The sequence below is a fragment of the Haliotis rubra genome, unplaced genomic scaffold (genome assembly GCF_003918875.1).
Source record: "Haliotis rubra isolate DU_JTF1 unplaced genomic scaffold, ASM391887v1 Scf49, whole genome shotgun sequence".
In the NCBI taxonomy this organism is placed as follows: domain Eukaryota; kingdom Metazoa; phylum Mollusca; class Gastropoda; order Lepetellida; family Haliotidae; genus Haliotis; species Haliotis rubra.
In genome coordinates this window covers 240838-255766 of record NW_025767179.1, presented here as the reverse complement: position 1 = coordinate 255766, position 14929 = coordinate 240838, and the positions used below count along the sequence as shown (strand labels likewise).

At 44.3% G+C, this 14929-nt stretch overlaps 1 protein-coding gene across 1 annotated transcript; it reads right to left on the bottom strand.

Moving 5' to 3' along the window:
• Positions 1-662: 662 nt before the first annotated feature.
• On the bottom strand, positions 663-7456 carry LOC124291283 (kielin/chordin-like protein). The gene is made up of 4 exons (XM_046728256.1): positions 7110-7456; positions 2422-2644; positions 1245-1381; positions 663-781 (listed from the first exon to the last, which is right to left on the bottom strand). The coding sequence occupies exons 1-4, from the start codon at positions 7446-7448 to the stop codon at positions 704-706; spliced, it is 777 nt and encodes a 258-aa protein (XP_046584212.1). The 5' UTR covers positions 7449-7456; the 3' UTR covers positions 663-703.
• Between the last annotated feature and the right edge of the window lie 7473 nt (positions 7457-14929).

The window sequence follows — 14929 nt, the reverse complement described above, 5'->3', positions numbered from 1 at the left end:
GGATAATACCATGATGACCGGCATGAATAAAGGACAACTGTATGTGGTCAACCTTGGCATGCATAGTTAACCTAGATGCTAGATTGTACAATCATAAACGTAACAAGGCGTACTGTATTGTGCTGTGGACTCGTTACCCCAGCTAACCTGATACTAATGAGATTAAAACAGTGAACCTTGCAGTGAATGTATACTTTATCCAGCAAGGGGTTTCCCTATTAAAACGGTATTAGTTCACAGTATACAGGATTGTCTTCCGTTTGTCTGCGTTATCAACAATTTGATGATTCGCAAATATAACATATGTTTGGGATTACACTTTCTTAGTAAAGTACAGATTCTAGTAATTTTGTTGGGTTGAGTCCAATTTGGGATTCGAGCCCACACCCTCAGAGTCAGGCACCTATTTGCCAGCACACAAAGTCTGGGTCTTCATTCTCGAAACGTTCGTAGCCCTAAGAATTCTTAACTTTGATCGTAGCCAATGTGTTATGAATGGGCTTAAGAAGTTCGTAGGGCTACGAACGTTTCGAGAATAGCTAGCCAGGTCCCTTATTCTCGAAACGTTCGTAGCCCTAAGAAATCTTAACTTTGATCGTAGCCAATGTGTTACGAATGGGCTTAAGAAGTTCGTAGGGCTACGAACGTTTCGAGAATAGCTAGCCTGATTCGGAAGATTCGTAAACAGTCTTGTGGCAATTGTTCATGGGTGTCTGTAGCGCCCGAATCTCATATGAGACAATCTGGCTTGACGAGAACATTCCGCATCGGAACCAGGGGTCTGCAAAACATAAACCATTACACTTATGTCACAAACTTACAATTTCATGCATTTAAATATTTGTCGCTACAAATCACAGAATTGTAATAAAACACTGCATTGACTAAGTGATTGGACGATTTTACATCAGGACAATCATATCGGATCGGCTAAGGGAATTGGAGTAGCCTCCCTTTCCTCACGCAACGATGTATATGACAGTTCATCGTTTGGCCAGTAGATGTCAGGTCACGGGGAGTCTAGCATACGTACATATTCGCTGGTTTAAATATTCCTTATATACACGTTAACGTTTCTAAACGTCTGTAAACGCAATTCTTGGTTCAACCAAATTTACAGACGGCAGGTCCGTAAAGCAAGTAAAATAAGTGAGGCCTTACTGCATTAGTTTGAGATATACACAGTGATTAAACACCTTTGACGTCAGTAATCCCCATCCATAATAAATAATTACAAAACATACCTTACACGTGCAGCTCCAAGCATATCGCGGATTTGCTTCGCTGAATACTATTCTGGTTGTATTGAAAGGGACGGGGTCGACTGAGTCCACCTTCCCATTCATTGGCCACTCCAAGGGAGGTAATCGACAATTTAATCCTGGGAATAAACAATCAATGAAACGTTGGCGAAGAAGCTGTCAGATTCAGCACATTTCCTCATATTGATGGCAGCATAAAAATGTCTCGATTATAGTTTGTGGAACTCGATACTTCATATAATGAAGAAATCTTGTGCGAAACTAAAGACTGAATTACAACAGTGGACGCGAATAGACATTTCCGATGTATATTCTCTACTGCAGTTACTACTACTACTACTACTACTACTGCTGCTGCTGCTACTTATAACACTACTAGTACTAGTACTACTACTGAAGTTCTCTCACTACTGCTACTTTTGAGAAGTATGAGTCATAAAGAAGGAATATGTTTTGCTGGTTTGGTACAATGGGAACACGGGCATTTTAATGTTACTGAGTAAAGAAACTTCCGGCAAGAATTTTGAGATCGCTACCTAAGACAAATTTGATCATGCACATGAAAAGTGAAAACAACTCTGTTGTTCGACATCAATGAGTCGGTTACGAGTATTCAGCGAGGGGTAGCGTTTTGCGCCGCTGTGAACACTCAGTATTCCAGTAATATCGCTACGTGTCGGGAGGAGAGCCCGACATGATACAGGTCTCAGACATTTACCATTTAAGTGAAACCCACGAGCACGGGTTTCATGGGAACCCACAATCCTAGGTTCCTGGCGAATCTAAGAGACGCAACTCTGTACATCACGGCACCTACCGCCCGTGAGCTAATTGAGCGTGAGTTAATGACAGAAATTAATGTCACAATTGTAGGACATATTTACGATGTACTGTTCTGTATTTCAATTAAAGAATAAATGTCATGGAAACTGATTCTACTTGACCAATGCAGGCGGAACTTTTAAAAACTGTTCATTTTTGTTTTACAATTTAAAAACAATTAATGCATTTTATTTTGCATTTATGTCGTCAATCTCATTAGCTGTAAAATAGAGAACAATGTCTTGACGATCTAGTTTAAGGATGTCCCAACATAAAGTAGTTATAAAATGTGGTTTGGAAAGTCACTCCATGAACACATAACGTATAACATTCTTACCAGAGGGACACAGATGACAGCAATGGCCTTCCATGAAAGCTGGGTTCACGCAACCAACCGCGAAACACTCCATCTTCTCGCATTCAGTGACCCCTGGTTCTGCCTTGCACGTGCACAACATGCACGGGTCATCCCCATTGAGCGGGAACTTATCACCAACGTTGTACGTTTGACCGTTACGCCGACAAACAAGTTTCTGACAACAGCAGGAATCCGGTGACCACTGGAAAACGAAGCGTACGTAGAATAAGGATACCATAACGTTTAAACTAAATATTCCACTTCCACCACTCAGAGAGATGGTTCACACTCATGGTGTTGGTAAGTCCATGCAAAGACACAATTAAGTGCATCACTCACCCCTCTTTCCAGCAACCGCAATAACAGAGTATAGTGTTACTCTTCTGAACCCGACAGCCTATAATACTCTATAACACTTGTCAAATATGTTTTGCTTCAGTGTTTAATGACCACGGTCTCGATCCACAAAGCGTTCGTAAGGTTGCGACCTGTCGTAACTCTACAGTTTATCATAGTCTTACGAATGTCGTAGCGCTACGAGCGTTTTGTGGATCGGGACTCTGGCATTGTAAATACCGCAAATTACGATTGTAACACACGGAAAGACAGATATGACCATCTTTTCTTTCTTGTAATACATTGTTGTCGAAATACTTATTAAGAAATAAACTTAGTGGAGTTCGTTATAGCCGTAGATTCCCGTCAGTGTTCTCGTTCTGCAGCATTCCCTCTACTTGTCATCTACACTCTTGAATGATGTAACGAGTTTGGTTTTACGCCGCACTCAGCAATATTCCAGTTATATGGCGGCGGTCTGTAAATAATCGAGTCTGGACCAGACAATCCAGTGGTCAACAGCATGAGCATCAATCTGCGCAATTGGGAACCGATGACATGTGTCAACCAAGTCAGCGAGCCTGACCACCCGATCTCGTTAGTCGCCTCTTACGACAAGCATGGGTTACTGAAGGTTCATTCTAACCCGGACCTTCACGGGTGTTTTGTGTGAGAGACGGAACCCAGCTTATGATATCTGAGCCCGCCCCAACTTGAGACGGAGCCTGGCGTACCCGCAAAGATGTATTCTGACTCAGTTAGTCTTACGGAAGGGAATTTCCATCACTCGAATCACGACGGAGGGTAAAAAGACAACACACCTGTATGATATTCAAAGACAGATGTCCGCATTCCGTTACATCAAACATGAAAAACATACTTCTCGATGTTTCCAGGACGTCAAGAACACGCATGTGAAACTTGCATGGAAATATTTTATATTCTATTCATATTTCAAATACGTCGTTTCAAACACACTAACAAAACTAATGCTAGTGCCGCTTTTCAAAGACTGTTTGGTTTATGACAAAACAACACTCTGAGTAACTTTCGAGAAATATCACGAAAGGGACACATTTAACCGTAAAGAGACCGGCATGATGTTTTAACGAGACTAACAAACTGTCCGTTTCAAACTGCAGACCCTCCAACTGCAGATGTCACTGTGTAGATGATGTCCATTGCTCTTATGTGAAATACATTCATCTTAATCGATTTTCAACTATGGCAATGAGACTGACTGAGTTTAGTTTTACGCCGCTTTTAGCAATATGCCACCAATATCACGGCGGGGGACACCAGAAATGGGCTTCACACATTGTGCCCATGTGGGAAATCGAACCCGGGTCTTCGGCGTGACGAGCCAACGCTTTATCCACTAGGCTACCCCACCGCCCCTATGACAAACAGATGGGCCATGACATTGTCAAGATGATACTACCTATAAGTAATTAGTATAGAAACACACCATTGTTTCACTGAAGAGCTTCGTTACCTGTAAAAGTAAATTTTGAAATAAACTATCAAAGAGCAGCTTTTTAAATTGATTGGTAGAATTTTAATGATTTCTCATGAAAATGTTTCCTGTTATCTATCGCTTTGACTGGTACTTAAAACTGGACGACGGTAATATCTGCTTGAAACTGTGAATTGACGGCCACATATACACATGAGCATTAACTAAACACCACCTTAATCACTGGCATGCACATGTAAAACATGTGCTTCAAACAATTTCTCATGAGCTATGGGTCGCATGTTAACGTGCAGCGAAGGCGCCAAGCACATTGGGGTGTAAGTTTCATAATTGCAGTTTATGCACTACAGTTTTCTGAACAGATTTAAAATACGACTGCACTAAACCTTACTTTTTTTGACATGGTTCAGCTCTAAGAAAACAATTCACCATGGCAAATTATTAGCATTCATGACGCAGGGATGACCTGTCGCAACATCGGTGCTAACTTGAACATCAAACTGTTACAATTCAACTTGTGAGGACGCACTTGGCCACAGGTAAAACAAAGGGACGCCTCTAAGTCCGAGGAAGACCAGAGGTCGTTATGAGTCCTAACTCTTCACAATCCAATGATCCATGCCCAAGATCTGCGATGACAATGGAGATTCCGAATATCAACCAGTACCATCAGAAGGAGGCTGTTGGTCTGGGGGTTCATCGTCCGATCGGACGTCCTTTTCACACAGACAGGGCACAGGCAGGAGGCAGAAACGTCTAGCGTGGTGCACACTCCGAGACAAGGGCAACTTGGTCTGGGACCGCCTCCGTGGTGTAGTGGTTAGAGCGTCCGCCCAGGAGAGCGGAAGGTCGCGGGTTCGATCCCCGATCGCGTCATACCAAAAGACGTTAAAATATGGTACTTGTGGGACCCTGTCTGGCGCTCGGCACGAATGGGTACAACAAGGACTGGTCGACTCGGAGTCAGTATAATGTGTCTGAGTGGGGTATTCATGCTTCACTGCGGCATGGTATCTCAGTGTGCTAGCACTATAAAACCAGCTTCAGTCTGGGCTAGTACAAGCAGCCGCACATACACATACACACGCATGCACGTCGTCATATGAGCGAAATATTCTCAAGTACGACGTAAAACCCAATTTCACCTCACCTCACCTCAACTTGGTCTGAATACAGTCGTCATCCTACACGTTGGCGAATGTCGTTGTCGCGCATGGAGACGTCGTAGAGAAGCATATCCTCAGGAGATGATCCGTTCAGCTAAACCCTTTGATGGTGGCTCACATTTCGTATAACTGCACGTTGGATTTCATTAGAGTGCCTGGGACTGTCAATGGTCAAAGAAATCAACAGGAAGTACTGGATATCTCCGTCCTGATACATTTTACTAACAATCCTCTTGTCATTCGTCTGACATTCCAGGATGGCAAGGCTAGAACACACCGTTCCCATGCCGTCGTCGCCCATTTGCAGAACAACGCCATTATCATGGCACGCAAATAGCCACAATATGGACCCCAATAAACATCTTTGGGACTATATTGGACGCCAAGTTCGAGCTTGACATTCACCTGTATAGAACCTGCAGGAACTGGCACAGGTACTCCACGAGGCACGATAGAGGGTTCCGATGCTGAGAATTCGATGTTTGGTTGTCGGTTTGAGCAGGAGACTGGCAGCTCTTATCCATGCTACACCAAGAGCTGATGTGGTCGCCAGTTGTGGGTCATCACAACAATCTTTATTTGAGAACTGTGACCAATCAGATTGGTCACGTAGTCACGGGAACCATACCCTCCGGCATAGTTGATATTCAAGTTTTGATGTCTTCTACTCAGATGTCAAGTAAATTGTTACCAAATGTCAATTTCAGGATTGACCAGTAGTGTTGTCTCAAATAACACATAAGGCATGACCTCCTGAACGCCATCTGCCGCCGTTAGTTTTCACATTTTGGCCGAAAACACGCTGTCTTCTCTTCCATCAGTTAAGACGACCCTCTGTCAGTAACGTCACTGTCAACCCTTGAGCCCTCAGCTTGGCTTTTGTCTGTCGACAAACCATATAACCCAAGATTACGTCACTGTCAGGAATCGATTCCGGAAATGCAAAGAACGCAGGTACAGTTTTTCACTGGGCGTAGTTACCCCGAGTCTGCCTTGTTGGGCTGTCTGATGTCTGCCCGGCCTGTAACGTTGCATCATGTTAGTCACAACAACAGAGCAGACAAATGCTCTGGCAAATTGGGCGCGGGGCTCCCATCTGTATCATAACTAGGACTCGCTGGCGTTGTTGTTTTGTCATGGCATTCTAGAGATGTATTTTATGTGTGAGTGTCTCACCTGCCGTTCGTATCATTAATATCACATCAGACAATAACAAGTAGATACTGTATCGGCACTAATTAGTAGTTCCTCATAGGTGACCATATGTGTATATTTATCGTTACACTGTCCGCTATGATCATGCATAGGACTAATTAGCACTGCATGATCACCTAAGGTCTTCTTCTCAGAATATGCAGACCACATGGTCTATGTACATAATAATATCAGTTTAAAAGATTAAGGTAGTTTGAAGGTCTTTTGTTTACCTCAAATGAAATCTCCCATGATGAAAACCCAACTATTCGTACCTCTATGGTCAAGACGATCCTGTTAGGTACATATAGATGTTTACGCTCTATCTACTCTTAAACCTATCAATCCAAATGTTCGTTAATGTAAGCAAATAAGTAGTGAGCCGTTGTCCAGAATGATGGAGTTAAGCAGATTGAAGGCCGAATGGATTTTCGCCATATGAAGCATTAACATGATATCATTATGTATTTTAAATATCTAATGTATTTTATCACCTGTATACACCTGTCTTCTTGGTAAGGGTGGTAAGCAAGCGGACACATTGGCTGCACACACTCTGTCTTTCCATCACTCTTACACTGACATCGCCGACAGCGCTCGATCCATGTCGACCCGGAAGTCACCTCAACATTCGGCCATCTTTTGCATGTTACTGCAGTTTCGTTGGACACAGTTGTAAGTATCACGTGCACTAGTGACACCAGCACAATCCCGCACCTCGAAACACATGTTTGTGAGAAGGAGTTTGACCAGATACTCATGTCGACGAACACAGAATAATGTTTAAACAGATTTTCAAAACAGTTGTATGTAATACGTCCTGCCGGTACCATTTACCACACACTGTCATGCATCTGAATGTTCAGCTATTGTTTAGCTAATTACATACGAACAGAAAAACAGTGAGCTTGAAATCCAATTTTCCATGAAATGCCTTTGAAATGTCTTTCCCCTTTCATTGAGTTGTGTTGAACATAACATCCAGAAATATCGATCACAACATTTTACGAAGCAGTCTCAGTTCGTATAAGTTCATAATGGCATCTGAAATTCAGTTTTGATTCAAACGAAGGTACCGGGTTTAATGACGTCACCTGCGGCAACCACGTGACTTGCCCTGCAGTCGGTGTTAGGCCGCGTCATGTAGTTACGGTCGTCGTGGGAAGCGGTGTTGATAGCTGTCATAAGATGATTGATGTGAATTAGCTCTGTGTCGTCGAGCAACATATGCCTTCGTTCACTGTCTGTCGCTGACGTAAGATACACACCTCACCCTTGTTGATTTCTTAAAGATTTTATGTAGGCCATCACTCTTTTGTGATTACAAGCCTAAAATATGATCAGTATCTCAGAATGCATCTATCAGTTAGTGCTTGGGATATTTGATTTGAATGTGTTTTTTCATGCAGTGTAAAGCTATCTAGTTACTTATGCGCCATTATATTGGGTGTATATGTACTCGACATTTCGGCGTGTGTCAGAACTATCCACATTATGTTAAGTACTCGCGCTATGCAACCCGAAGTGGATTTTTATGAATATTCCAGATATACTCGCTTATTTTCAGGTATACTTTTCTATATTCCTTAGCTGTAATTACGTAGTTTTGACAATACCGTATGGCCTAACCATTATGATAGATCACTTTCACGTAGTGCTAATGGTTAGAATCTCATATCCTACCCTTCACCGTGTGCAGTCGGGCACACACAGTAGAGTGATATCGAGCAAACAGTGATATCAAGTACACGAAGTACAACAATATCAGGTACACGAAACCTAGCGTATCACGCAGTACGACAATATCAGGTACACGAAACCTAGCGTATCACGCAGTACGACAATATCAGGTACAAGAAACCTAGCGTATCACGCAGGACGACAATATCAGGTACACGAAACCTAGCGTATCACGCAGGACGACAATATCAGGTACACGAAACCTAGCGTATCACGCAGGACGACAATATCAGGTACACGAAACCTAGCGTATCACGCAGTACGACAATATCAGGTCAGGTCACACGAAACCCTAGCGTATCATCAGGTACACGAAACCCAGCGTATCACGAAGTATCGACAATATCAGCGGTACAATATCAGGTACACGAAACCTAGCGTATCACGAAGGACGACAATATCAGGTGCACGAAACCCACGTAAACGACAATATCAGGCGAAACCTAGCGTATCACGAAGTACGACACGCAGTACGACAATATCAGGTACACGAAACCTAGCGTATCACGCAGTACAATATCATCACGAAACCTAGCGTATCAGGAAGTACGACAATATCAGGTACACGTAGCGTATCACGCAGTACGACAATATCAGGTACACGCTCGACAATGTCAGCTCAACTAATAATAACAACATTAGATACGATCATTACATCCATATCAGGAACACTCAGTCCAGCCATATCAAGAACAGTAAAGAAAGCCATAAGTAGTGCAATATCGGGAACACTCAGTCCAGCCATATCAAGAACAGTAAAGATAGCCATAAGTAGTGCAATATCTGGGAACACATTGTGCAGTTATATCAAGAACATTAGGTTCAGTCATATTAAGAACATTAGGAGCAGTCATACCAGGAACACTAAATGAGGGCCATATCAGGAACACACGGTTCAGCCCTGTCCAGAGTTCTAAGCACAGCGAAATGAAGAACATTATGCACAGCCATATCAGGCTATCGACATCGATAGCAGGATGGGTTCACTAAACACAGGGCTGGCTGTCCAGGTTCACTCGACAGGTTCATTATTAGACAGAGGGGTGGCTGGTCAGATTCACACGGAACAGGGATGCCTGGCCAGGCTCACAAAGAACAGGGATGGATGGCCAGGTTCACTAAACAAAGGGATGGGTGACAGGGTTCACACGGAACAGGGATTGATGGACAGGTTCAATAGTATCTTGCCAGGTACACAAGGTACAGGGATGGATGGCCAGGTTCAATAGTATCTTGCCAGGTACACAAGGTACAGGGATGGATGGCCAGGTTCAATAGTATCTTGCCAGGTACACAAGGTACAGGGATGGATGGCCAGGTTCAATAGTATCTTGCCAGGTACACAAGGTACAGGGATGGATGGCCAGGTTCAATAGTATCTTGCCAGGTACACAAGGTACAGGGATGGATGGCCAGGTTCAATAGTATCTTGCCAGGTACACAAGGTACAGGGATGGATGGACAGGTTCACAAAACACGGGGAGGACTGGTAAGGTTCACAAGGCATATGGATAGCTGGCAAGGTTCACTAAAGAAATGGATGGGCCTGTCAAGCACAAGGGTGGCTGGCTGACTAGGTACAGGGATGGATGGACAGGTTCACTAGGTACAGGGATGGATGGACAGGTTCACTAGGTACAGGGATGGATGGACAGGTTCACTAGGTACAGGGATGGATGGACAGGTTCACTAGGTACAGGGATGGACAGGTTCACTAGCTACAAGGATGGATGGTCACTTTCACTAAATAAAGGGATGCGTGGCCATCTTCAGAAGGTACAGGGATGGGGGGCCAGGTGCATTGAAATTTTGCCATGTTGACTAGATACAATGACGGCTCGCCAGGTTCACTAGGTAGTTGGTACAATGATGCCTGGCCAGCTTTACAAGGTGCAATGAAATCTTGTCAGTTTTCTTTGATTGGCATTCTGGCAAGTTGAGGAGATAAAGAATGAGGACAATTTTTATGGATATACAACTTCTTTATTCTGTATAGGCGAATTTTCGAAATAGATTCTAATGTCGTTGTCAATCAAATGCCAGGTTGACTGGGTGCACTGACGGTTTGCCGGGTTCACAAGGTACACTAGGGATGGCTGGCCAGGTGTACAAGGTACAGGGATAGGTGGCCGGGTTCACAAGGTACAGGGAAGGTGGCCAGGGATAGGGATGGTGGCCAGGTTCACAAGGTACAGGGATAGGTACAGGGATAGGTGGCCAGGTGTACAAGGTACACTAGGGATGGCTGGCCAGGTGTACAAGGTACAGGGATGGATGGCCAGGTTCACAAGGTACACAGGGATGGATGGCCAGGTGGCCAAGGTTCACCAGGTTCACAAGGTACACAGGGATGATGGCCAGGTGTACAAGGTACAGGGATGGTTGGCCGGGTTCACAAGGTACACTAGGGATGGATGGCCAGGTGTACAAGGTACAGGGATAGATGGCCGGGTTCACAAGGTACACTAGGGATGGATGGCCAGGTGTACAAGGTACAGGGATAGGTGGCCGGGTTCACAAGGTACACTAGGGATGGCTGGCCAGGTGTACAAGGTACACTAGGGATGGCTGGCCAGGTGTACAAGGTACAGGGATAGGTGGCCGGGTTCACAAGGTACACTAGGGATGGATGGCCAGGTGTACAAGGTACAGGGATAGATGGCCAGGTTCACAAGGTACAGGGATAGATGGCCAGGTTCACAAGGTACAGGGATGGATGGCCAGGTGTACAAGGTACACTAGGGATGGATGGCCAGGTGTACAAGGTACAGGGATGGCTGGCCAGGTGTACAAGGTACAGGGATAGGTGGCCAGGTGTACAAGGTACAGGGATAGGTGGCCAGGTTCACAAAGTACAGGGATGGCTGGCCAGGTTCACAACGTACAGGGATGGCTGGCCAGGTGTACAAGGTACAGGGATAGATGGCCAGGTTCACAAGGTACAGGGATGGCTGGCCAGGTTCACAAGGTACAGGGATGGCTGGCCAGGGTACAATGTACAGGGGTGGATGGCCAGGTCTACAAGATACAGGGATGGTTGGCCAGGTGTACAAGGTACAGAGATGAGTGGCCAGGTTCACAAGGTACACTAGGGATGGGTGGCCAGGTGTACAAGGTACAGGGATAGGTGGCCAGGTTCACAAAGTACAGGGATGGCTGGCCAGGTTCACAACGTACAGGGATGGCTGGCCAGGGTACAATGTACAGGGGTGGATGGCCAGGTCTACAAGATACAGGGATGGTTGGCCAGGTGTACAAGGTACAGAGATGAGTGGCCAGGTGTACAAGGTACAGGGATAAATGGCCAGGTTCACAAGGTACAGGGATAGATGGCCAGGTTTACAAGGTCAGGGATGAATGGCCAGGTTCACAAGGTACAGGGATGGCTGGCCAGGTTCACAAGGTACAGGGATGGCTGGCCAGGTGTACAAGGTACAGGGATGGCTGGCCAGGTGTACAAGGTACAGGGATGGCTGGCCAAGGTACAAGATACAGGGATGAGTGGCCTTGTGTACAAGATACAGGGATAGGTGGCAAGGTGTACAAGGTACAGGGACAGGTCGCCAACTGTACAAGGTAAAGGAATGGCTGGTCAGGTTTACAAGGTACAGGGATGGTGGCAAGGTGTACAAGGTACAGGGATGAGTGGCCAGGTTTACAAGGTACAGGGATGAGTGACCAGGTTTACAAGGTACAGGGATGGTGGCAAGGTGTACAAGGTACAGTGATGAGTGGCAAGGTGTACAAGGTGCAGTGATGAGTGGCCAGGTGTACAAGGTACAGGGATGGTGGCAAGGTGTTCAAGGTACAGGGATGAGTGGCCAGGTTTACAAGGTACAGGGATGAGTGGCAAGGTGTACAAGGTACAGGGATGGTGGCAAGGTGTACAAGGTACAGGGATGGTGGCAAGGTGTACAAGGTACAGGGATGAGTGGCCAGGTTTACAAGGTACAGGGATGAGTGGCCATGTGTACAAGGTACAGGGCTGGCTGGCCAGGGTACAACGTACAGGGATGAGTGGCCAGGTTTACAAGGTACAGGGATGAGTGGCCAGGTGTACAAGGTACAGGGATGAGTGGCCAGGTTTATAAGGTACAGGGATGGCTGGACAGGTTTACAAGGTACAGGGCTGGCTGGCCAGGTCCTCTAGGTTTATTAGACGCAGACATTGCCGACAAGGTTCACTAAGCACTTAGATATTAGTCAGTGGATACATGTATGAAATGCTAGGTTTAGTTGAATTGTGTGCAGTTTGTACAACCGGTTATTATTCTTCCCGTTTACCACAACACTTTCATCTCACATTAACAAAGTCATGTAAAACACATTAAACAGTTTTTCATAATGTTGAAAGAAATATTTGATTGCTCTGTACCTGTGTGTACAATAGGACAGTTGCCTGCAGCAAGACGCAGAAAGTCGACTGGCGAATCCTTAGAGGAAACACATCATTTTTCCGGTATACATCTGAAGAAATGTATAGTCATTCTGGATGAGCTAAAAGCCAACTCTAGTAGGCCTGAGTCATATTATGTAGGTGACGGTTCATCGTTCATCTGATTTAATCTTATATATTTTTAAACGAGTTATAATCTATGCACATTAACGTATGATTTCTTAGTGATCAGTGTGACTAAAAACTCTCTACAAGGCTGTATGACAAAAGAGATGACTTCAACTTTCCAATAGTCAACTTCCCTTTCATGTCGAGCAATATTCCAATGGCTCCAGCCTTTGGTGTTTACATTTCACAACTTTTGAGGTACAATCGAGCGTGCTCTTTTTATCAGGATTTCAAAGATTTCATGGATTTCAAGGAGTTTTATGGTGGACATGTGGAGGAAATTTCCAAATGTGATGCACCACTGACAAAAATGATGTCCGATGCAATTTCCTATTTTGACTTATACCACACGTTCCAGAATTACTTCAGGTGAACAAATGATTAGACTTAGCATAATTATGTTTATGACGGGTGCCACTGGTGGGGCACCTTTTCGCGAATACCTGGTATCATCACAGTGATTCATAAACACATACTATGTCAACGTATCGCATGGTGACAATCACTGGGATGTCTGGTTCAGATTGTTTACAAACAACATCATACAGCTGTAATACTGCTGAAACAAATATCTGTTCATGATATAGTTACAATTGTACAAACGACTGTGCTTTGGCGGAGATTTCCTAAGAATGTGGAAAGGGTTTTGTCGCTTCTATTATGTGTCAAACGTTTCAATATGTTTCGGGTTTCAGCCTCCTTCCGAATAATTTCAAACACTCCGTCGGTGGCTGTTGTTTTATCACTTCACTCATGAAACACTACGAAAACAAGTAATAATACACATAAGGTAGTCAAATGTGGATTCATTGTCAGAATACATCTTAAGTATGAGTTACAGTACTAAATGCTTCTCGTAAGAGCCATTTAAACCGCTTCTGGTCATGACGATATTCCACTTTGGACATAAACATGTGACATTACTGAAGAGCGGTCAGATCTTGTGGTGGTTGTCAGAGGGTTTGTCAAAATTTATCACCAAGCCCGCATCGACCTACATGACATTCCTTGTATGTTTCATAATACATTTCTTGGTTTTAATCAAAGGTGGCCATAATAATCTATTGTCTAGTTTAATCAGGATTGATTATTTACATGCCAGAACGGAAGTCGGCTCTGTGTGAATGCCACCCTGTTGTATTCTGGGTGACAGTTCATTTAAACCTGTGAACAATGAACACACGGTGGCCCATATTCACGTTGGCGGCGGTTCAACGACACATCGTATAGTTTGGGCTCCAGTAACAAATAGAGAGTAACAAATATGTTCGTTTTGGATGGAAAATCGATTTTGCATCTGACCATTTCGTCATCCTGGCCACTGTACCCACACGTAAACAGACCGTCACGTTTTACATCATTTCACTGAATGCTCGTGACAATGCGAATACTCTGCAGAGTGTGCCTCGTTTCTCGAGTGTCCAAACCATGTACTCGCTATAGGCATGTGAACAGTCTGAGCCTATTGTTTCAGGACATAATACAAACAGAGATTAAGTTTGTTTGTGCATGTGTAATAGCATGAATTAACAGCGTAATGCATACACAACATAACGTAATCCTCAGTGGGACATAATAGCATGCAGCAGATGCTCTTCAATCAACTCCACAGATAAATTAAGAAGACGCAACCGAATCCCTTCACTTAACAGATTTTTCGATGCGTACGTAAAATTTGTAAATAAAATCTGTTACTTCCAGGTGCAAATCGGTTACAATAAAATACAAACCGGTCATTGTTCCATCACCACTGGCAATTACAGCGGATCCTTGCGCTGAGGTCGGTAACTACCCTACAGACCGAATAGACGGGGCACCTTTGTGGGTATTACTTTACAGATACCTACATGACACGTTCTCGCTAAATCAGACATGTGTACTGCGTATCTTACCTAAGGATGTTTTTTCATGTTATGTGTATCCGGACAGACTATGTACATAATTGATAGATACGTACAGAGTATCTCTATATCTTTAGGGTGCGTAATGAGAGGGGTCATCTCCATTCAG